The following is a 25,315-nucleotide window of genomic DNA, read 5'->3' as shown; positions in this document are numbered from 1 at the left end:
AGGTAAAGCAAATAATTAAATGGGATAGAACATACTGAAAATGAATGAATTAGACTTCAATGACCAGTTAATATCTACAGCAAAGCTGCCATTGCTCTTATTGTAACTAATGAATTTTTGGCTACCTAGAACTTTACAGATATTCCTTTGCTTGTTTGAACTTTGAGGCAGAGATAGACCTAATGTCCTCTAGTTCTTGCTGTACAGACCCTCTAGTGTTTGAGTCACTTAAAGTTAATAGCTAATGGCACACAGCTGTTGCTTTCAACAACAGCAATTTATCTACAACAGTTTGTTAATTACAATCATATAAAAACAATTCTGAGTTGAAGATCATAGTCAGGCTTTCAGCTAAAATGACTGTGATGGTTTATGGTCCCATGCTAGTTTCAAACCATTCATCAAAAACAGAGGTTACCAGCCTTCCAGAGAAACTTCCAGAATGGAGTGGAGACACGTTCCTCGCTCACTTCAGGGCAAAATCTGTTTCCTCAGTAAGAAAGCCACCTTGTTAAGTAGGAATTTCATGAATGAGAGTGCCTAAGTTACAATAAACTGAAATTTTCGATGCTAATGGATTACATTTCCAAAACACTGTGCAGGACATATATTTGCAGAGCTAAAAATTACCTGCTCGTATCTGCTCAAAGGCAGATCTGCATGCCATATTTAAAAATGGGAGCCAATTTTAGTTATCACAGTATGAATAATTTCTAACGGTGTTGGGCAAGACTAAGGCAACAAACACTGACAAGAGATTCTAGTATTTGAATGAGAGTAACCTCTGTTTAGTGATAGTGGCTGTTACAGTATCCAGCACAGCAGTTTTACAGTAGGGGAAGAGAAATCCTCTACTGCACTTCTCCTCATTCAGCTACAATACACACTCTGAGGTAAAACAAAGAAATAGTTTTATTAAACATTTAAATTTAAATAAGCAAAAATAAAGACTTGTCAAATAAAATTGTACCCCTACTTTTTAAAGAGAACTGCAGTACTAACGCCTTGACAACCTATCTGCTCTTCTAACATATACCTCAACTGAAGTTTCCAAGGAGAAAACTAACATCAGCAAAATAGAAGATTAAAGCAGTTGCTATTCAAAAGACAAAATGTCAGGATACCTGATGTCACTAATCAAATCTTACAAAGCAAAATTTTTCCTAGAGCCTGAAATTACCAACAGTATTACCCTCTTCATAAGAAAATTTTTAAAGGTTCTCATATAGCATACTTTAAAATCATTATGAAGACAGGCAGAGCAGAGCAGGAATTCTGAGAACAAAATACTCAAAACCAAAATATAATGGGCACCTGTTTAGTCTCTAAGGTTAGTTTAATAATTTATTCTTATGCCTACAGTTATAAAAAAGGCAAAGCCCAGAAGGTACAGTGTTTTACTCTCATTTGCATCTCATAAGGCTATGCAGAATAGAACCCCATATATGTGGCAGTCTATGTGGAATGGCATCACTTCTTTAGTAATTTTTTTGTTTTAAATTTCTGTTTTGTAATTGTGTCTGAAATCTAAGCCTAGATATTTATATCAGTATCTTGCAAAGATGTGCGTTTTAGGTGTTGGATCAATATTGCTTATGAAAACCAAGGTTCCTTTTTTTGTCTATTTCAATATAGATTTAAAAAGCTAACCTCAAATAACAACTTGTGAAACTGTGGTCAAAAATGAGTCCAAAAAGATTCAATATGGCCTGTTCTTTGGTTCAATCTTTGTGTTTATATCTGTCAAGGTTATTTTCATGCAATATACCTGAGGCAACATACAGCTTTTTTAAGAGAAAATACTTAATTTCAGGGATAATACCACATCTACTTTCTAGGTTATTTTGTTTTGTTTTGTTTTATTTATTTATTTATTTTAATCTCTCATTTTAATCTTTGTGGCCAAGCCAAAGTGCTCTCATATATTGATAAAAGCATATTTTTTAAGGTACCCTTACAGTTCTGTAAAAATATTTTTTAATAAAAAGAAAATAACTTTTGATGTAGTATATGATAAAACTTTGAAGTCTATGAGCCAATTTGGCAGAAGAGCTGCTGTGCACATAGCTCACAGAGGAAAAGGTAAGAAATAGGTATCAGTTCAGGTTCAATTATTTTTGAAGCAAGGCTTCTTTGTAAATCTTAATCATTGGAAGAAACAGAAGAAAATGTGTTTATTCATTAGAATCTGTCTTAGTTATGCTTCTCGGATACACACACACATAACATGATTGACTTATTTTCATTTTTCTAGATATAAGTACAAAAGGAATAGATTTATTAGAAATTTTACACAAAATATCATGAAATCAATAGCAGAGTGTAGTCTACTCATCCGTGTAGAAAAACAATGTTAAAGTTCAAAGTCAAATGCTCAAAAAACAACTTAGCAAGAAAATAGACACATTCTCAGAAGGTATTAGCCATTTCCCAGACTTGTAATGACTTTCCTGAAAATAAGTTAAGCCACTGTGAGGAAAAGCTTCAAAATACAGTCTGACTTAGTTGCTGTTTCTTTATGTCTGTATACAGCTTGGTTAAAATCATAGCCTGGAGAAGAAGTTCCATGCTGTTGCTGTTAAATGTCTTTTAGCTCACTTACTACCCAGAGTATGTTGTGTAGAAATATCCAGCACACATCATTTTTGATAAATTTTCCTTATAACAAAATATGCTAAGTTTAATCATTCAATTTGATTGCTTACAGATTCGTTACTGGGCTGCTCATGATAAAGAAGCAGCTGCACAGCGGGTACAAGTAAGCAATCAAGAATATTCAACCAAACTGGAAAACCTGAAGCCGAATACACGCTACCATGTAGATGTTTCTGCCTTCAATAGTGCAGGCTACGGACCTCCCAGTAGAACCATTGATATTATTACTAGGAAAGCACGTAAGTAAATGGAGAAATAGGTTATTTATAATGTTGTGTACTTAATTGTTGCATGTTGTATCATGTCTCTCATGTCCTCAAACTTGGTTTCTCACTCATACTCCTTGTGTTCTTCCTTGATGTGGTATTGGTTCTTGGTGTGAAAATTTCTACCAAGGCTCTCCTTCCTCACTTTTGTTTCCATGTACAATGTGGCTATCTTACAAAAGGAAGTAAGGAGACACAGGCTTTAAACTCAAAGGATAATTCAGGGTGGAAGTGACTCAGAAGGTCCAACCTCCTGCTCAGAGCACGGTCAGCCACAAGCTTAGACCAGGGTGCAGAGGGCTGGGTCTTGAAAATATATAGAGACAGGGACTGCAGAACTCTGCAGATTATCAGTCTTTCTTGTACTGGGGGGCTCAAAGCTGGGCATGATATTCCAAGTCTCCCCTTAGTGTGAGCTGGGGTGGCAGGACAAGGGGTACTGGTTCTAAGTTGAAAGAGGGTGGATTTAGGTTGGATGTAAGGAAGAAATTTTTCACCATGGGAGTGGTGAAACAATGGAGCAGGTTGCTCAGAGAAGTTTTGGGTGTCCCATGTTCAAAGTCAGGTTGGACAGGATTTTGAGCAGCCTGGTCTTGTGAAAGATGTCCCTGCCCATGGCAGGGGGTTGGAGTAGATGATCTTTAAGGCCCCTTCCGACCCAAACCATTCTGTGGTTCTAAGGGGTGAACATTCAAACCAAACTTGGGCAGCTACACTCTGGCTTTCTGTTTAATCAGCAGGGGGAAGTATTGTATTCTGATTATTAAATTATGACTAATTGCCTGTTTCATTAATGGTATCAATAGCCAGTAATAGGCACTTTTGAAAACTGGGTGATCTGAATCACAGTCTTGAATGTACATGCCAGGTTTCTGATTATAGCTCCTGATTTATTAATAATACCTAGCACTAACATATTCTGAGCCATGCTCAATAAATCCATCTTGTGTATTTAAAACACATATAGAGGCTAAAAATATGTATAACTAATTTGAGGATTTCTGTCAGTAAATAGTATACTAAGCAACTTGGACCTTTGGGGTTCACTTGTGTTGAATAAGAAGACTGCATTTTATAAACTTATTGTGTAAAATATGATTAATGGTTTCTGCAGTGAGGTACTTTGATTACTACTGAGTTAAATGTTTTAGAACTGCCTTTAAATGGTTAATTAAACATTAGATGTCAATGAATAAATATGACTTAAGCTACATTTCAGGGAGGTTCTGAACGTAGTTGCATGCCAGCAGGCACACATGGTCAGCAACATAGTAAAAGGTCATGCTGGCCACTTCATTCTGACACCACAGAAAAGCAAACCCACAAAGCAGCCACTGCACAAGCCATACAAAAATTGCCTGCATGGAGCTGCAGCAGTTTGTTCCAGGAAGGAGACTATCCTTTAGCTGTATTAAGATTGATCATAATTTTAATTTTTACGTTTTTATATATTAATACAAATATAATTGAAGGTTTATGAAATCTCATTTATGTGCACATTATAAATATGTTGCTTTTCAGCTCCAAGCCAACGTCCAAGAATTATCAGTTCTGTAAGATCTGGTTCAAGGTACATCATCACCTGGGATCATGTGAAGGCAAAGTCAAATGAATCTGCGGTTGAAGGATACAAAGTATGATCTATGAAAATAATTTCTATCTTTGTGTATCCTATGTGAACTGTATTTTGTAAACAGTGATGCATTTTGATACCTAATTGGACTTAAACATATTTGCATGCTAAAGATGACAGCACTGTGCTCAAAGATCACAAATAGTAGTCTTAAAGCCAGTGGGCCTAGCCAATGTGATAAGAAAAACAATGTGGCACTGACATATATTTGGGTAGTGAGCCATGTTATGGAAAAGTTTAGCTATTTTGTGACAGCAAGAACCTGATTTCCCATATTATACTTGATTATATTATATTTTTGCAGATTATATTTAGTCTATTGGCTAAACAGAATGATTAAAAAAACTACACTTTAATAGTTTCTCCTTATAACAGCTGCATTGGCCCAGCTTTCCTTTCCCATTTCTATGGGAACTACAGTTCCTGGAACATGAGCTCATTAATGTCAAGGAAAGGAGAAATGAAAGGACACTTAACCTTATAAGATTCAATTACTGCGTAACTAGAGCAAGTGTGTATACTAACTATAGAGTGTACAGAAAGTTTCAAAAATTAATTCCTGTTTAAGATTGCTCTTTGCTTAGAAGTAAGAAAATTAGTATAATATTCTACATGTACAAATTTTCCTTGAAGGGTTGAATTACTTCCTGGGAATTGCCAAAAGTGTTTCCCAGAGATGATTCAAGAAAGAATGATCTTTTCTAAAGGTCCCACAAGACATACTGTCACATTCAGTTTAACAGCACTGAGAATAGATAACAGAATTGTTTCATTTATAAAAATGATAATAAATTTTATGTCAGAAAACCCAACTGAGAGGTGAGATTTTTATTTGATGTTCTTGGCCCCCCCTTTATTATTATATTCCATTATTCAAGTACGCATTCTGAATGGAGAGGCTGAAACTATTTTTCAATAGGTGATGTAATTTTATAATAGAGAAAGCAATGAGAAAACATCCTGTCTAGATTCACCTTATGTAAAAATGGAAAAGGTAGTATTTGCCACCGTGTCTTGAAATATATAGGTTTCATTCATAAATAAAAACCTGAAACTTTTTAATTCACTCACTGTGCATATATAACTGTGTTTTTGTGGAAATGTAGCATTTCAGTAACTATAATTACTCTGACTTTCCTAGGTGTTATATAGGCCAGATGGACAACATGAAGGCAAGTTGTTTTCAACTGGAAAACACACAATAGAGGTCCCAGTCCCCAGTGATGGTGAATATGTTGTTGAGGTCCGAGCACACAGTGAAGGAGGAGATGGAGAAGTAGCTCAGATTAAAATTTCAGGTGAGCTGAAAGGGATGAAAGAATTTCCTTTTTTCTTCCCATGCTCCTTGGAAATCTCGGAATAAATACTTTCCTCTTGTACATTATCCAGAGATAAGCACACCAACTCATCAACAATGATGACTGACTGCCCTGATAATTATGGTTTATCTTAAAATCTTGCTGACAACTGATAATACACACAAGATGCTTCAGCAGAAGCCCAGCTCAATCCTGGATGCACTGCCAGTCTTCCAAATATCACTGTTTCTACTGGTGCCACCAGTTAGGCTGCCAGTTTTAGTAACGTACTGCAAGCACAACTACCCAGTGCAGGCCTCAGACTTGAGAAATCTGCTTGCAATAATCCTATAGCTCCTAGTGTCTGTTAACCTCTGCATCTCATTCCTTTGTCAACTGCCTTGAAGAGGAGAGAAAGTAACAGAAAAGTAAGAGGTCCACAGTTGTCCACAGACCACTTGCTAGGGGAATTCCACTTCTCAGGGAAGAAGGGAAGCTGTAACACATACAGTTGAATAAGCAATGAGAAATGCAAAGTGCTTAACTTTGGAGTGGTTCGGATGATTAGTAAAGATGGTGGATGAGGCTGATTCAACTTGCACTCAGTATTGACTAAATACAAGGTCAGACATGGTCTGCACATCTCTTTCCTGTTACTTTTGCAATTTAAGTAGTGCCTGAGCACAGGTTACAGGTCAATAATTGGGTTTTGAAATTTGCTGGTGAGTGAATTCTTAATCCATTTAGCATATGCTCTACTAATTGTATCATTTCTTCATGAAAATGTCAACTACTTTACAAAAGCCATAATAAATTGCATTATATTATCATACTCCTTGGGAATCACTTCACATTTTAAGAGTTATAAAAAAGTTGAAGCAGCTGTTATCTTTTGGACATGTATTATTAGGTCATCTTTGTATCACACATATATTATTATCTACTGTTAGTGTGGTGCAAAGACCTCGTAGGTTGCAAACTGGAAGCAGAACTGTAACGCCAGCACATGCTGAGCCCAAACTATTAAGTATTGACAGTAAGGCCTGCCCCAAACCCAGAGATACAGAGATAGCACCTCTCCTTTGTTAGCACCTCTAGAAGAGTTAGTGCTCTACAAACACAAGTTTTGCATTACTCTGTGTTCCACACTGCAGACAAGTTTTGAGATGCAACTTCTCCTATACGCCAGATAGATAGGGAAGGACAGTACCTGAGAGGGCAGTATTCCCTGGAGTCAATTTAGGAAAGACGACTGAAAAGAAGACAAAAGACAGGGCAGTCTCTTTAGTATATGCATTTTATAGAGAACTGGGTGAAAATTTCATGCTATTTCTGTAATCAAACCATGCTTTTTCTAAAGAGCAGAGAGAAGTGCAGCTTTAATACCTACACGTGGGAAATTCTGTCTGCTAATTTTTATTAGCAGGCAATTTTCTAGTAGCATGAGATGGTTTAGAATAATTACCCAAAAAGGATAATTATTGAGAACTATGTTACAAAATGGTGAGAAGATTTTAAGTAATCATGATTTTTCTTGGAAACTTGCGGAGGAGAAGACCTGGTTTCCTAGAAATGTGTGTTGTGTTGGTCAGCAGGACAGAATGGAACTTAAATATTTAGGGAAAGCAAAGGATAAGGCATCTTATCTAATTCAGAAAGGACTACTGCCTTCAGGCATCCGATTCCAAAATTTACAAGCCAAATTAATTTCATATATAAGTGACTGGGGAGAATTATGAAACTATTCAAAATAGCCTGGATGCTGACCAGGACTGACCAAATCCTAAGCAAACCGGAAGCATGCACTGAAGAGAGAGGAATGTCTAGAATGTTTGTGTGTCTTCCAAATTGGAGTTTTGCTGCTATTCATTTTGTATCAAATCCAAAGTAATCCACCTCGTACATGTGAGTTAGTTATCTATGTTTCCATTAAATCAGTTGTCATCTATGGTGTCATTCAGATGTTTAAACATTCAGAAACTTAAACAAAGCTTTTAGCATTTGACGTGCCCTAAATTACCAAGGACAACCACATAATGCTGGCAGGCATTACAGGATCTACAGGAGACCTAGGTCTAGAGAAGGTCTACAGAAAAAGTAGAAGATCTGCATCTTATGGATCAGCAACTGGAGGCAAGGCAGAAGGTTATAAGGCATTTTTTGCCTGTATTTCAGGCATGCGAATTGCACTTTTTATGCAAACCAATGCCATGTTCTTGGTTTTTGTGGCTGCTATTGCTATGCTAGGCTAAAGCATTGTCAATTTGCTGTAGATGTGCAATTCTAAGCACCTGCTGAGTTACATCTTTCACTGGTTTAAGTACAATAACATCTATTTCAAGAACCCTAACTGGCCCTAAGGCCTAAATTTAGTTATTAAAACTACAGAACTTTTTAACAAATGTAAGTTAAATTTGAAAATCAAATATAAAAGAATTTAGAAGTGTGTTATTTCTAGCTCCTTGTCCAAGGCAGAAACTTTTTTTTTTTTTTTTTTTTTTTTTTTTTTTTTTTTTTATGTTTTCCTCCTCTTTCTCATAGAAAACCTAGGCACAGGCTGAAGAGGGAGGTAAAACATCCTGACAACTTCGCTCTCATATAGCCAGTCACCCACATTCCTACGGGATACACAGTTTATGTTGAGTGTGATATGAAGGAAGTTCATCAACCACAGCCATTCTTACAAGCATTTATTTTTATTGAGCATCTTGAAAAGGAAGTGCTTATCATGAAATTACTCACTGCATTTATGCTGAGCTGCATTTTGTCATATCACTGTAATCACTGTGAACTAGTAGTATTTTACTAGTAGTAGTCATATTTTATTGACCAGTGCCAGTTGTACAGTTAGGGGTATGGAGATACTTTTCAAGACCATTATAATAAATTCATGAGTTACACAATTTTAGATTCATTTTTGAGATACCACAACCAGCTGAAGATTGGAACTACTTGTTTAACCAAAGGAGTCAGTTCTAATGGCTAATAATAGGCTCATCTGTTTTCTCTGAAACAAATGAATGGCTGAGATTTTTTTTTGTCCCTTTTATGCTTTTTGGATTGCAGTGCTTTCTCATAATGCTAGTATTAATGCAATCAAAGCAATCTTGCAGTCAGTCAGAACTAAAACCATAGGGTACTTTGTTCTTTTCTCACTTCACTTGTGTAACTGCACTGGCCTCAGTAATTAACTAGCAGTTAATTTATGCCGGGGAAAGGAAAAATAGAAGCAAGCTCTCAAATTTTAAAATTTCATCCATGAGGGAGGAGGGTAACTTCTTATATACGAAAATACTGTGAAGAAAAATGAAGACACCATGAACTTTCACCTTCAAATCTGAAATCAGGCTAATGTTTCATTTTAAATAGCAACATGGACAAAATATTATTTATATATTGTATATGCTTGCAGCAAGAAAACAAAATTACAGCCTCTCTCTTTATACTACTTACATATAAATATATATATGTATATGTATATATGAATAGTATTTGCCAGAGGCATATTTTATGATCCTGGAAAAATATTTACTTTGAAGTATGCAGCTTTTTCAAAACAAAATGCAAAATTTTTACCCACAGTAACTCACACAAACATTTAAATTATTGTATCTTTTCATTTCTTTTTATTATTATTATGCTTTATAGGGGATATTATTTATTGCACATATTGTTATCAAGTAAATAAGGTAATCATTCATTTTTCATGCAGAACAGTCAAAATCTGTTGATCATAATTTGAAAATGTCCCTCTGTTGCAAAGATGGTTGCAGTAATAAGAAAACTAAGAGGAGAAAACAGGTAAAAATCATGAGAAATGCTTATGAAAAGAGGCCTCTAACAAGCAGCAGATTGCATGACAGTGCTGTGTTACCATCTTGGAACTGTTATGCATAAGGTTCTACTAAGCTAAGAATATACATCCAAAAGAACTCTCCATGAGAATTATAATTTTCACAGTGCACTTGACAGTTTTCTCATGACTGAAAATTAAGTAGAAAATACTCAGAACAACCTCTAACATGGTACATAAATCTGCCTAAAGCAACTTGCTTGGTTTTCTTTTCTTTCTCTTGATTTTCCTTCATCATGACATTTCATTTCATTACAGTTCTAATTTATTAGTGGGGCCCAGTTTCAAACCTTACTCTAAGAATTAAGAATTGGTAACTTCATGTGTTACAATATACTGAGTGCTAGAACAAATATCAGAACAAGCCATATTTTCCTTAATTTATTTGCTTTTTCTTGTATTTAAACTCAACAGTAGGCAGACTGTGAAAATGTTTTCTTATCTGGTTATATTTTTAGTATGCATGATCCTGTGATAATCCCAATGCTGTTATTTTTTTCATTTATGTTTATTTACATGAGAATGTCTGGATGCTTGGGAAGTGTGAGCATAACAAAATTTCATTTTCAGTTGTAATGCTCAGAACTAAGCTGTGCAGTGGTAGTTGAAAGGCTTTATAACTAGAAATTAGATGTGTGTACAGAGATTTAAAACTCAACAGAGTTTCTAGAGAACACACGAAACAAAAGCAGTATAGGTTATTCATTATCAGAATCATGCTAAAAAGACAGTAGTGTTATATACCAGAAAACAGAAAAAGTGGCTACTGTCTTTTAAAGGACCTTGCAACTTCCTCCCATGCATTTCTTTCATCTTCAGTCTGAGTTGCTACATGCCCAACTGTGAGCTTGGGAACTGCCTGCAAATTCCCAACTGATGGCTATTTCTTGGTCATGTGTGCTTGGGAACTCTGTAATGCCTTTCAACATTAGCAAAAAAAGAAATTTACCTCAACTTGAGACACTTAGTTATGTTTTAACTCATTACAGGTCAGAGATTTTTCTAGCAAGAATGCTATAGAAAGATGTAACTGTCACAGAAAACATATATTTTTAAACTGTTGTTGGATCTCAAAAAGTAAAGCTTCTAAAGATTCCAAAAGATGTTTGAGAAAGATACTAAAAAACTACAGAGAAAGTCAAGTGAGGGTACCTCACAGGATAAGGAGTGCAAGAGAGGCAAGGAATCTTCAGGCAGGCTAAGGATGGTAAGGTAGTCATGAATAGTAAGGAAAGTAAGTAGGAAAATATTATTCACTTTTCTTCACAGTGTGAGAACAAAGGTACTCAGTGAAAGCAAGCAGCAGGTTGAAAACTATCCAAGTAATACTCTTTTACATGGCACAAAATTAAATTGTGCAACATCCTGTGCCAGGATGTTGCCCAGGACAGACTTGATAGATACTTGCTCCATCACTGCTTTATTTAAAACAATGTCCTATATCCAACCTTTGACTGAGGAGCTACTGACTGACAGAAGTAGCAATGAATATGAGATGAAAGTTGTATTCCGCGTGCAATGAATTCATTTTTCTTTCTGCTGCATTTGTTGCAGACCACTGTTGGAGTCCTGAATGGGACAGGCCTTTCTTCTGACTCACTGAGGCTGACCCTATAATCCCAGCTTCAGTAAAGTGTACTATGAAATGCCTGAATAATATTTAGTTGACAGACAAAGGATTAGTTCTTCTTTAGAAATCCTTTCATACTCTTTTTGCTGTTTTCCACACTTTGGATGTTACTCACCAATCAATGTCTGACTTCTAAAATGAAAAGAAGAAAAGTAAATTGAGCTTCACTGTGCAGTTAGGAACAACTTTTCTGAAAAAAAATGGCAAGATTTTGGCTGCTACTGTTTCACTAGGGCCATCAATTCATCAATGAATTAAAGATGTAGCATTCAAATTCATTTTGGCAGAGTTTTTCTTCTTCATTATTTTATTTCCTTATTGAGATATATCATATGGGTATTTTAAGCTTTCTCATTAGAACTACACAGGAACACTATACTCCATCTCTTTTATGAAACAAATTGCTTGTTATTTTACATTTGATTTGCCATTAGAAGAAGATGGAGGAAATGTGAAAGTTCCATATGTATTTTAACTCTTTTTCCTTAAATGTAGCAATATAGCAAAAGGCAGAAATCACAGAAAAAATCACATAGCCCATAGAGTGAATGCCAAGATTAGTATTTTGCTTTAATATAGTAATTCCTTTGATGCATAATGATTTAATTTTATACAAATGCATATTCTACTTCTACTTCTTCGTAGGGCAACTATTGAACTATATTTATACAGTATTTTTAATTGCTTTGAGAAATCAAAGGTAGCCAACTGGTGTTTGGAGTGGTTTAAAGTAATCTTTGGAGAAGTCATCTCATTATTTTTTCCCCTTAATAATCTAGACAGGATAGCAGAGGTGATCACAGGTATGAAGGGATGAAGAAGGGAATGCCTTCTAGCCATAACCAATTCTTACATGTTTTAATTTTTAGTAGTAAGCAGTGGAACTGCGTTATTCAAGTCCTTGTGGTATTTTTTAAGTTCAGTGGTTAACAGTGTTCACAAACTTCACAAAACACAAACTTCTCAGTTTTGTGCACCTAACCTAGACAGACTACTTTTTTTTTTCTCAGTGAGGAGAATGATCCAGAAGTCCTAGGCTAGACATCATCTCTAACACATTTTTTGTTAAAACCTCTCTTGTGTGACAGAAACCAGTGATTTTCTGACAGATGCCATTAGTGATCTTTTTTTCTAGTTACTTCACTGGCAAAGTCCAACTGACTTCAGAAAACCTTTTTGGTAATAAGGAAGGCACACATCTCTTTAGTTTATTATTAAGGAAGTATTACTGAGTCCAGTTCCTTTAATAAACACTAAGGTTATGTAGTTTGGTGGCAAGAGGCAATCTAACAGTGCATAATGGTATAAAGAACAAAGATTATAGATCCAAGGTCTAGATAATGTCAGATGATATCACATAGGGCAGTGGCCTGAAATTATAATTTGGGAAGTTTAGACTAGACTTCAAGAAAAAATTCACCAAGAAGTGAAATTTCAGCACTGAGACAGGTCACCAAAGAGCATGTGCTTTTTTCATCTTTGGAGATTTTTGTGTCTCAGCTAGGCAAAGCTGTGACTGGGGACATCCAATGTTGGTGACAGGCCTGAAGTGGGAAGTCAGACTAGATGGCCCCAGGAGCACCTTCCAACCAGCCATTTTGTGCTCCTATGAACTGTATAACTTCTGAACTTTGATGGTACATTTCATTATATTTCATTAGAAGCACAGTTTGTTCTGTGATTATTTGGCAGCATTGAATTCATGTAGATAGATTTGTTGCTATGGGTATAAAGCATAGATAAAAGCCATATATTTGCTAAGTCAAACTTATCTTTTAAGTACTGGTGACCATATGGGAAATATTTTTGTGTATTTTTGCCTCTCTTTCATAGCTGTATTAAGTAGTACATCTTATTACATATTGAAATGCTCCATGTCTTTTTCAGAATACTTGAAGGACTTAGATGTTAATGCCATATATTAGGACTTAGATGTTAATACCATATATTTCACTTTCACCATGCTCTAAAGCCTGTTCGATGACTGGATAGCATATGGCCAAATTCATGAGCGTCATACCTGCGCCATGTGCGAGTCTTGTTGCAGTACGAGGAGGGATGTGCAGGGAGGCCTCTCCCTGCCATGAGGCAAGCGCTGTCATCCAGCCCACTGAGACTGGGCCTGGCTGCTTTTGTAGAGGCTGAGAGCACCACTCTTCCTCTTGTGATATGTAAGCATGGCTTCCAGGCTGAAAGGTGAAGACTTCTAAGACAGGTTTTAAAAGTAGCTCAGAATTTATACATTATATCTGTTTCCAAGAACACAGAAAATTCAAAAACTGGAGTATTTTCCCATCAATTCACCACCATTTTGCATCTGAAGTTCCTGCTGTTCACCCATTTTACTATGTGGTTGTAAAAATGTGAGCTATTTGCAAGTGAAAAGGAGTGACTTATCTGGTATATACTTGGAACACATTTACTTGTAAAAGCATTCACAAGTCCTTGTTTTCTTGAATAAGGAGGAGCAGGTTCCTCCTTTTTTTTTTTTTTTTTTTTTTTCTTTCCTGAAATGTTATCCCTTTCTGATTAAAAACCTGTCACAAGTCACTCAGAGGAAGATCAATTTCCTTAGTGGTTATCAACCATAATTTCTGAGGCAGTGCAGAATGTATCCATGTGGAACATTCACGGCCAAGTGTTTTGCCACACCAGACAATTGGTGTAATTACAAATGAGCTTTTCTATATGGACAAGCTATGAAAACTTGTTCCAGGCTCCTCTTGCTGCTTCAGCAGTTTCCAGCAGCAAACACTTCTTCTTAGCCGAACACATGATTCAGCCTTACTTGGACTGGCAGTAATGCTGGTGCTTCTTGTGAGCCAATTTGTCAGGAGTGATTGCTCGCAGTGAAGAGACAGAGCAGATGCTGAGAGGTATGACAAGCCTTTATGTCACAGAAACTGTCGTGAAACTCACAAAATGTGCATAAACTACAAATACAACTTTTGCCTGGGTCACAAATGGGCCTCCATGGATTTTTCTTGTTATTATTTGCTGAGTGTACCACTTTAAAAATACTTTTTTTAATAATGCTACCTCTGGTCTTCTACTTAACTATCCATGCAAAATAGTCTGTAATGAGCATTACAGATGTGAAAGGGAAGAGGACTGATAAATAATTCACATTTATTGAAATTTACTAATAGTCTGCCAACTGAATATTATCTCATTTTGCTCAGAGTCTAATGCATCTTTTCATGTTGGCAGACCAGGTCTCCAGCAGGGCCAGAGTCAATAGAAAAGAAGCCCGTGCAGCTGCCAGTGGGCACTGGCAGCAAGTCAGATGCCATTGCCAGAGCAAAACAAAAAAGTTCACTTGGCTCTGGGATATGGGTTCTCAAGTAGAAGAAAAAAGACTAACACAGTGGGTGGACAAACCACCCAGACCACCAGTAGTCCTTTAAACATGTTTGTAATGCTCTGTCTCTTGTTCTTGTAGTAGTTTTAAAACTGTTCTAGAGCTACACAGAAAACATTAGCACAGCACAAAGCACAGGCAAATGCACAGACAGCATTATTGCCAGCATACACATCTACTCTGCTGCAAAACTGTGATTCACAGGGCTGTGAATTACTCTGTAGAGCCTTTCTTGAAATGTTCATGGCATAGACAAGAGGAAAATTTCCTCATACCTAAACAAAGGTATTCCTAGACAAGGGAAAGTTGGACTTATGACTTAGCAATGCTGCCACTGATGCTAGATAAACTTATTCTAATTAGTTCAGTTACTTTCCATTTCCATGATTAGGGATAGAAGAATTTTAACCATGCCTGCTGATATTTCCTATTTCTGTTGCGGTTGCCTTTCATGAAGACACAGTTTCTGTCTGGGACAAGTGGAATTTCTTTTCAGAAGGCAGTTCACAGATCAACAAACCCACACACTTATTTTATGCAATTTAACCTAAAAAAATGTATTTTCTCCCTTCCCAGTTTACTGTTCTGCCTGGATAAATATGAAAACACTCAAAAAACAGATATTGATGAAGCCTAGTAGGTAAATTAATGACAGTTTTCAGAAGATCTGAGCAGGCAAAAATCCCCTATTTTTTCTAGTTGGATGAGTTATTTCTCAGAGAAATGGACATGCTTAGTTGCAAGCAAGGAGAAACAGAATATGAGAAGGATTTTAATTTACCTTTCTTAAAGTAAAAAGGGGAAATATAGAAACAGATCATTCTGATGGACAATGCATCTTGGGCATCTTCTCCAAAAGGAGAATATTATTTACAGGAAAATTGACAGGAGTTCTTTCAAAAAGAAAGAATTTTGCAGAACAGGCACAAAGGCACACTCATTTCTTAAATATCAAGAATAAAACTTTGTTGTGCTACAAACTTAATTATGAATTACGATAAAATATCAGTTATGATAAGAAACATTTCTTTTTTCTCACTCACTCAATAAATTTATGGTAGTTTCTGTCATGTTGCACCTACTGTATCATTCAGATAGTCAGTCTGCGTCTATGTGAACAGCTGAGATACTCACAGAATTCACACTCCTTAAACTAGAACAGTCATGCAGACATTCCCAGTGATGCTCAATTCCTGGAAACTAAGAAAACCGACGTAATTTAATGCAAATTAAGTTTTGAACAATCATTCCTGACAACAAAAGGGGAGAAAGAGTTTTGCCACAACAGGATCAGCTTATTATTAGCCAAGGAACAGCTTGAAGTTTGTGTACATTGGCAGGACAGACACTTTCTCACTGAGAAAGAGAAGTTATTTATGTATGACAGTTTCACAGATGACCAGTAACTAATTTCCTGGTTTGCAGACCTGATGAAAGTAAGATTTCTAAATAGTCCTGTACATTTTTTTACAGTCCAGTATAAGAAGAATACTAATGTTGGGAAAAGGACCAAAAATGCCTTATCTTTAAGATAAGTAACATTTAAAGAAAATAATAACATATTTTTAATATCAAGTCATTGCAAAGTCTTGGGAAATATATAGATGTCTGAATTGTTTTAATGCTTGTTTCATTTAGGCATTAATTTCATTCCTTTTGAATATAATTGAAAACATGTTGCCTATTGTTCAAGACGTCAGTAAAATTTGAGATGTCCATTCATGTCTAAAATTTCATCCTAGACTTTATATAATTGAGATGGCAATGCAGAATATAAAATACAAATGGAAAGCCGTGGATTAGTGGGACTTTACCGGGAGTTCCTGTGATATGTAAAGGTCTTGCTGAAGGCAGACCAGTCCAGTGGTAGTTCCCTTCATTTGCTCAGGTAAACAGCCATTCATGAGAAAGTTATCCCTAAAGGCTGCTGAGAACAGAAGGCGGGAAAATAGTTATGGTAACTGCATGCATCACAAACAAATTGTATTCAATTTTAAGCTATGTTCTTGGTATATAGTTTAGTCCTAGGCTTAAAAATATCAACTACAGGAACTCTATAGCAGACAGTAGTAAGGCCTTCATGGGAATATAGAAAGAAAAGATTTCACAGCAAATGTTTAAGGTGGCTAGAAAAAAAAATTGCATTTAAGGTATGTGATTCATGTTTATTTGAAAGAAATGAGGAATCTTAATCTGATGTCCACACATAGTGAGTTATTAGGAATGGTAATTAGGTCATGTAATACTCCTTCAGTTTTGTCCCCTATTTTGGTGGCTGTAACTTGCACGCAGGCTGGAGACATGATACTGGTTGAGAGTACAGAACAAACATGACTGTTTGAAGAATGAAGAAGGAGAATGAAGCTTTACATGCTAAATATATCCAGCTCATACCTGGCTAGACTTCAGGAGATGTTCAATAATTATTCTGTTTTAATTTACATCCACATGTTTATATCTGCATATTCACTGTGTGGCATTTCTGGCATTTCTCTATTTTTTAAAAGATTGTTAAAACTGACAGATTACAACTGCTTTACTCTATTGCACAGAATTAAATCCTATGGTTTTTACTCAAGCAAAACTTGCATTAATTTCCACTCATGAGCTACAGGAATATATGGGCCTTCATGCAGTGGTGAATAATATTTCAAGTAAAGTATGGCTCCTGACATGTGGGTCCATAATCTAACAAGAAGGAAAAAAAAAATAAAAAATAAAAAAAAAAGAGAGAGAAGAAAAATTTAATGTGCATAAATTTAATGTGCATTTATTGTCCTAATGTTCTGCTGATGAGTTGTCTGAGGGTAGGATTTGCTTCACTGTGGAAAGCTGTTGTAAGCATCTGTGCACCAGTGCCTAAACCTTGAAGAAACTGCTGCAATGAGGTAAACTGCTAGCTCTCAATTCCAGAGCCAGTTAATGCATCTCAGAGGAAGACTTATTATTCCTTTCTCTTTGTAGAATAGTTACATGCAAATAGAAATTTCCTCATACTTGCTCATCATTGAGCTTCACTCAGAAAACTTTTCTTCATTTTTTCTTTCATCAGAAGCGTTCAAAATGGGACTTTAGTTGTGTCTTCCCAACTGCATTTTCCTGTTCTGACAAAGACAGAATACATTTTTGTGGATATTTTTAGATCCAGAATCTAGAACATATTTTCTGTGGCTATTATTTATTAATTATAAATTGATATTTGTGTATAGAGACTACAAAAAATATTCACGTCTTGTAAATCACTAAAAGTACGAATAAATATACTTTCACAATTGCCAAAATATAATAGTTGTTATGTATGAGAATACATTTGAACATAAGTTTATATATGTCTTAAGTATAAACTTCCTCCATTTATGGATACTTACAAAAGCAATCTTTCAATACTTTCTTTCATTTACCTTTTACTAAGCTGTACTGTGTACAGCTGATTTGAGGCAATGGAGAATGATTTGTTGGTCTCTTGTCTTGTTTTCCAAATGCTTGGATATCAGAAAGTACTTCAGAAGAAATGCTGACTTCAGAAAGCAACCCTACAGTATTAGGGGAAACAGTGGGAGTGGGAGCAGAGTTTTTAGAGGTCAGAAGCAAAAGAAAGCTGAGGGTGGAGTTTAGTAGTGGGGACAGAAAAGAGAGAGAAGCAGCAGAATGTCATCATTTGAGTGAGTAGCAGAGTCAGGAGGAGTTAGATAGTGGACTTGGAGGGTGGAGAAGAAGAGGAATACAGCTGAAGTTGAAAATAAATTATCTGGGGAAAGCCCTAAAATCCTGGATTCATGGCGGAGATACTGTGGAGTTTCTTCCTGGCTGGACAATAGAGAAACCAGGATGATGTAAAAATACTTGTTCCCACATCCTGTGGTAGGAAAAAAAAAAAAGAGGGGGAATAGTTGGCTCCATCTCTGAGGCTGTTTTCTGAGTAGATCTCTGATGCAGTTTGCATAGAGCTTCAGCCATGGGTCAGGCCTTTCAGTCTGCCTTTCTAGTAGCACTTAAATTCACTGCTGAAGGCCTCCTGTAAACAGGTTAGGCCTTCCACTTGCTAGCGGCTTATGGTCCCCTTTCTGTTAAATGACTTGCACCATGAATCTTGCATATCTTGTGTGGTATTTGGCCACCTCATAAGTATCCTTCCATTCCTGGGGTGGGGAGGGTGCACATAGATTTTGGCTGAAAGGTGTCTTTAGACCCAGCTCTTTCCAGCAGTACACATATACTATGTATATCTGGTGGAACATAATTATTCTCACCATACCAATGCTCAGGAATTAGTTGGGAAGAACTGTATTTAATAAGTCAGTTGTAAGGAAAGAAGAATAAGTGTTCTAGTTTGAGATATGATCCCAACTGTCTTTCCAAAGAATTGCCTGGGAAAAAAAAAATGTTTGGAGCCAAATGAGGACAGGAAATAGTGCTATGAACATGGGCAACTTGCAAATAGTACAAGTATTGTACATCACAGAAAACACTGAGTAGAAGGAAGTCAAACATACACTGTGTCGAGACATTTCATGAAAACCCCATCAGAAACAAAATCCCTGCAATTATGCATGTAGGAACCACAAATGAATAATATCACTTTCATATACCTACAACTGACTGCTGAGCTGGTGAATCCAGGAGTTTTCTCTTTTGGACTTGGCCCACATACTTTATGAAAATTGTTTTTGTTATCAGTCAGTTTCATTTCCATCTAGTTTCCTTACTTTCTCCTTATTATTGTGGGTAGGAAATACTGCGAGAAATAAATGCTTGAGGGAATTTACTGGTATTTATTTGGCCAAATTCACACTTCAAAACAGCATTTTTTTCACACTTTATCTTGTTTTGCTAATTTATAATTAGTAAAGTGCTTTACTAATAGGAAGTTTGAGAATGAAGAATTAAGCTCTTTACTTATACTGAAAGATGCAAATACTTCTCAGGCAGCTACATAAAACCTACAGATCTGTCTTTCTGGAAGCCTGCATAAAGTTGGAGAAAATGATGTGATTTATGTGGCCGTGCAGGATGTGAATGCTATTTTGGGACTTTCTATAAAAGAATGCTTGAAATTTAATGTATTGTGCTTGTCGTTAGCTACATTAGGACTACCTGCTGAAATCTGTGCTGCTTGTTTCATGTGGTAGCTTTTCAGTCTGTTTTTGTCCTCATTCAGAGGAACATTGGCTAAGGAGCCATCCAGCAGGTAGGTTCCAGCGGTGCCTCAGGATTGTTGCCACCAGTTGCAAACTCCTTAGTGTGTGTTCAACAGCAACATGAGCAGTAGTAAGCTAGGTCCCACCTTTCTGGGATGACAGAATAGCCCATTCTCCAAAACCTTTGGCCAATCTCCAGGACTAACAGCCAGGCTCACATTCATTATCAATTTGGCTGGGTTATTTTGTCACATACATGCTTCTTGATGAAGAGCTGGTCCACAGCAACACAAGACATTTAACATAATAGCAATTCTTATGCCTGATTACCAGAGCAAGTCAAGTAAAGCTTGTAAGCTGTCAATTAATATTTTTTGTCTTAAAATATTTGTTTAAGAAAGACCCTTGTGACTTTAACAGACATCAATGTGTAAATGCCACACTGCTAGAAGTCAGCCATCTGGACTTTGTAATCTAGCTGGTAAACAAATGGACCAGGCTCTTTGACATCTCTCAGATTATTGCTGATCATAATAACATTAACATTTCCAAAGGTGTCTCTTTGCTTTGTCACATTTCAAAGACTCCATTAATTTTGTTTTCAAGTGTTTAAATATTTATTTTGACCTTTTACCTCCTGGTATAACCTCCTGGCTTGTTGGACCATCCAAATCAAAATACACTGATGTGTTCTGAATGGCTTTGCTGCTTGTATAAACACACTGCATAAACAACTCTTGCAGAACAAAAGACCAAGTCCTCGGCTGTACTGAGAAAGTCTCTTTGTCCATTTCAGATTATGCATACAGGTAGGAGCTGTGTTGAGATACGCCAGCTGGTTTTCTGGCCTTCATACCCTGCATTCTTGCTTGCATCCAAGGTTGTTTCTCCACACTGAGAGTAATGCTGAAGTAAAATAACAGTGTGCTGTTATCTGTTCGATGTGCAGGTGCCACTGCTGGAGTACCGACTCTGCTTCTGGGCCTGGTGCTGCCTACCCTCGGTGTCCTTGCCTACTCGGGATTCTGAATGTAGCTGGATTTATCTTGTCCTCAACCGAACGCAAGGAACTCCCCTTGAAGATGAGGACTGTGACTCTCGATTCCTGTGGCACCATCCTAAGCCAAATAAATTACACTTTAAAATAAATCACCCTACCAATTTCCTATGAACTTTAAGAGGACTGAGGCATCCAGGAACTCCTTCATTAAGTAAATCAACTTTTGAAAGGATAAGAGATATTTTTAACTTGTTCCAATATGCCTTATAAAACACTTATGCTGATCTGTGACAGTTGCATGATTCGGTCCAATGGGGCAAGTTACAGTGTTAAAACCCAATAACATAGGCTGTACAGTGAAAGTAAAATCACCATACATAGGTGCTTTAACTTGAATAACAAATTGTGAAATATAATAGAGATTGAAATGTTGATTGTATGTGATAAATGTAAGAGTACTACGTCTGTCTGTACTATCCTATATGTTTTGTGTACTGCATATTTTTGAATGGCCCCATCATCATTTATTGGGATTACTGGTTTTTAGAGAGACAGTCAAAGCAAAAACATTTTGTTTATTTTTACAGCTATATTTCTTGAGGCTATTGGATACAATTTGAAGGACCTGAAATAAAAGTCAGTTACAAGGAATTTTTTTAATATGTTCAGAATACCTGAGACACTTGTAGTATGCTCAACTTAAAGGAATTTACCTGTACTTTACTGACACTGGATTTACCATATTCTTTTTTTTTTAAATAATTCTGTTGAAAATTCTGTTATGGTCATTGTTCCTGATTTTAGGAGTGAAATGTCAGCTTTCAGGGAAGCAGCATAATACGTTGGTTTTGATTTAGTATTATTATATTATTATTAAGGTAGCAATATAACAGTTAGGAGACTGAAGATGGAGTCCGCGCTAAAATCAGCTAAATGGACCATTAAATGGTAGGAAACTTATGTTATTTTTTAAATGAAAAGATTTAAAATAGAAAAAATAAAAAGATATACAGTAAGTGGCAAAAACAGAGTAGCACAGTAAAAAAAATATATTTACATTTCTATGCTGCAGATACCAGATGTTATCTTCCTGTAGTGAAGCGTACATTTGGGAGAATTATATGCTTTTTCAAGAATTTGATATTATTCTAATGTTCATAGTGTTGTAAATAAGAGTTTTAAAGTTCTGAGACTGTTCCCCTATTTGGTAGAGTACTGAATGATCCAACTGTGTGTTAATACATGAGTCAGATCCCAACTGTTAGTTGAATTTAAATGTTTACTATGGCCTTTGTGAAATGGGAGCTCTATTAGAGATGGAGAATGTTTTTGTTCTGACTGTATCCAGGGTGTTTCAGTAGTTTTTTGTTTTGTTTTGTTTTGTTTGTTTTTAAAGAAATGCACATTCCTTACATTTTCCATGGTGTGCTGGGAATTAGAGTGTGAATGTTGAAGAAACACAGTGATATTGAATCAGCTGGCTCAAGTAATAGTGCAATGTCTGATGCTTCAAGAATTATAAGCTTTGAATCATATTTTATTAGCACAACCTTGCTGGCTACTTAGAAATAGATTTTATCTTTTTAGAACTGATACTGTAGAGGTCCATAATAATAATATTTACATGAAGCAAGAGTAGGTCTATTAATAATTTACACCCCTTTCTTTAATTTGTATAATTTTGTACTATATATTTACATGTAAAAGTGTAGAGTCTTCATTAAGGAATATCAATAATATTGTTTTAGTTTAATTTTAAATATTTGTTACAAGATGAAAATTTTTTAAATAGGTGAAAGTGACAACTTCCCTATAGAGGAATGTCAAAGTGTCAAGCACTACTGAGTTTCGTAAATTGTATAATTATTTGAAAGAGAAATGAGCTGTCTTCATACATGAATAACTAATACGCTGTAAGCCTTCTGTACAAAAAAAAAAAAAAATGCGTTTTATTGTATTTCATTTGGTTTGGTTCTTTTGCAGTATGACTCATTTTTATATTATCTACAACCACAACTAAATCTTTTGCCAAATGCATGATTGCCTTTTACTTTTCTAATACATCGTGTAAAAAGCAGCAGTGGTTAGTTTTTGCATGAAAATGACCTGAGAGGGAAATACACTTTTTTTTTTTTTTTTTTAAATCAGCAACATAGATGAGGTAGGTCTCACATACTGATCAGGTAGTTCTTCGTTGTTTCACATAATTGTATAAATTTGACTGGGATCTTCAGTTTCAAATTGTTGTCAAGAAAAACTAATTGATGTATCACCTGCTTTAAAATGCAAGGTTCTTAATTAAAGTTTATATAGATAGACATATTTGTTGTTTCTTTATATTTCAGGAAACTTGATATTACTATCATTTGATACTGATGAATATTGAACTGTTTTTTAGTTACTTTTTATCTTTTTTTTTTTTTTTTTTTTTTCCAAAAGAGTAGAGCAGGACTGTGCTTTGTCCTTTTTATGAATGAAAAGTAAATTACAATTAAATAAATGTATCAATGTTACTCAAGATATAATAACTGTCTTTTGAATTGGAGCTTTCTAATTTTATAATAATGTCATCTGTAACAGTAAAGGTCTGGATGGGATAAGATCCTGTGTATCTCTCCCCTGCCTTCTTGTGAATTTTGCAGGAGATATGAGCCTTTCTGGAGTAAGGGTAGCTGTTTTATTATAGGTGATACAGAAAGATTTTCCTGACTTAAGTGGCTGAGAGTCTCCTGAGAGCTTTTCAGCATTTTTGGAAGGAAGAGTTAAACAAGCAGAGTACTTTTTCAGGTCATGTTTTCAACTTCAGTAGATATATTACAAAGAAAAGTGCCTGAAATGGGAAAATTTTGTATTGATTCGTGCTTTGTGCAATCACAATTTCCAAGAGCTCATACATGTACCAAAAATAACTGGCTGAGAGACTGATAGCCTTTGAGGGATCACCTTCATGTCCTAAACTGTAGAAAATGTACCATGATAGAAGTTTATCTCTTAGTGAAGCTGACGATCATACTGCAGAACTTGGTTGCATTTACCTTCAGACATACCAAATGAGAAGCGTTGATAGCAGAATGTGTTTCATAGAATCACGGAATTGTTTAGGTTGGAAAAGACCTTCATGCTCTGCACCTACAAGATCGTCTAGTCAACTAGAGCAGACATCAGACATGGGGAAGAAAGACGTTGTAGGTGGTTTGTTTAGCTATGTTTTGGATTTTTGTTCTTGGTCTCCAAGAGAAATAAGGTTTTGATTCTCTATCTACCTACTAATAATGCTGAACCTATTGGAGAGTGGTGGACGACTTAAACAGCTATCATAAAGAAATTCATAGTCGGAGTAGAAGGCAGAGACTTAAATTAGAACTTTGCATCAAAAGGGTCTGCAGCTGAAGCTGGCATTACCTGTTCTGTCTGGCCTGCTGGAAGCCCAGCCAGCAAACACCTCACTGTGAGGTAGGGCTCAGCTCGCCTTGCTCCTGGCAGAGGAAAACTGAGATCACTGCAGTGCTTGGGCAAGAAGGGGAAGAATGGGGCACAGAACAAACATCCGTAAGAGAAAAGGCTTCATTATTTCCACTCTTCAAAGAACAACTTTTGTTTGTTTATGAGACTTCTTTGTTTCCAGACTTTGGAGCCTCTAGCTACAGAAGATTATAAGAAATATGCCTTTAAATATTAGATATCTGGCTGAAGACCAGATCTTCCGGTCTTGATTTGCCCCATCATTATATTAAGTTACATTTCCTATTGGAATTAAAATAACAAACATCAGGTAATACCCAAATATATATTGGTACAGATCTTGAAGTAGTTCCAAATGCTATTGTTTGGAGATTTTGTTTATTGAAATACGTCACTAAATGTCAATCTTTCAGGTTATGACAGTACAATATAGATTAAGCAAATTCTGTTGGCAGCAGCATGCATTTCATAGCTTTTAGCACTTGTGTATGCTCCATCTTTACGTACAATGTCCAGTGGAAAATTTTTACCATGTTAGGATATTGGCAGTGCCAATGTCCTAACCTGCCTTCCAGCCACCTGCCTTCCACACAGAGCAGAGACATTTTCAGAGAAATATTTCCCCTCCCTGTTTCTTCCAGATATGATTAATTTAACTTTTCTGCCAGTAGTTTCTTTTGCTTTGTCATTTTAGCATTCCTCTTATTCACAAGAACAAAGAAAGGACAGAAAGCATGAAAATGCACATGAATAGAAAATCAAAAGTAATGTTCAAGCACAACTGCCTTTTCTTTCCTTGACAGGCTAATAAGCTTTTTTTTTTTTTTTTAATTTATTTTATTTTATTTTATTTTCTTCCCCTTAACCTGGATGCAGATTAACCAAGTCTATTCATATTAACAGATGTCTTGAAAAAAAAAAAACATATGAAAAGCATCTCCTTCACCTTAGTTGACCTTGACTCTTGTCTATTATCTTGATTAATGTCTGGCATACATGCAGCTCTGCTGACATAGGGT

General features: G+C 36.0%; 1 protein-coding gene across 10 annotated transcripts in view; it reads left to right on the top strand.

The window, feature by feature from the left end:
• CNTN1 (contactin 1) overlaps window positions 1-22,796 on the top strand; it is a 253,317-nt gene extending 230,521 nt beyond the window's left edge. For all 10 annotated transcript variants that reach the window (XM_084521505.1, XM_084521507.1, XM_084521503.1 and 7 more), the window contains 4 exons: window positions 2,708-2,894; window positions 4,443-4,555; window positions 5,696-5,852; window positions 20,784-22,796. In XM_084521505.1, coding sequence (XP_084377631.1) covers window positions 2,708-2,894; window positions 4,443-4,555; window positions 5,696-5,852; window positions 20,784-20,863 — 537 coding nt within the window. In that variant the 3' untranslated portion in view covers window positions 20,864-22,796. The remainder of the gene's footprint in view (window positions 1-2,707; window positions 2,895-4,442; window positions 4,556-5,695; window positions 5,853-20,783) is intronic.
• The last annotated feature ends 2,519 nt before the right edge of the window (window positions 22,797-25,315 follow it).

Source organism: Aythya ferina (genome assembly GCF_964211825.1).
Source record: "Aythya ferina genome assembly, chromosome: 1".
Lineage (NCBI taxonomy): Eukaryota > Metazoa > Chordata > Aves > Anseriformes > Anatidae > Aythya > Aythya ferina.
The sequence above is the reverse complement of the archived record's forward strand: the minus strand, read 5'-3'. Positions and strand labels throughout refer to the sequence as shown.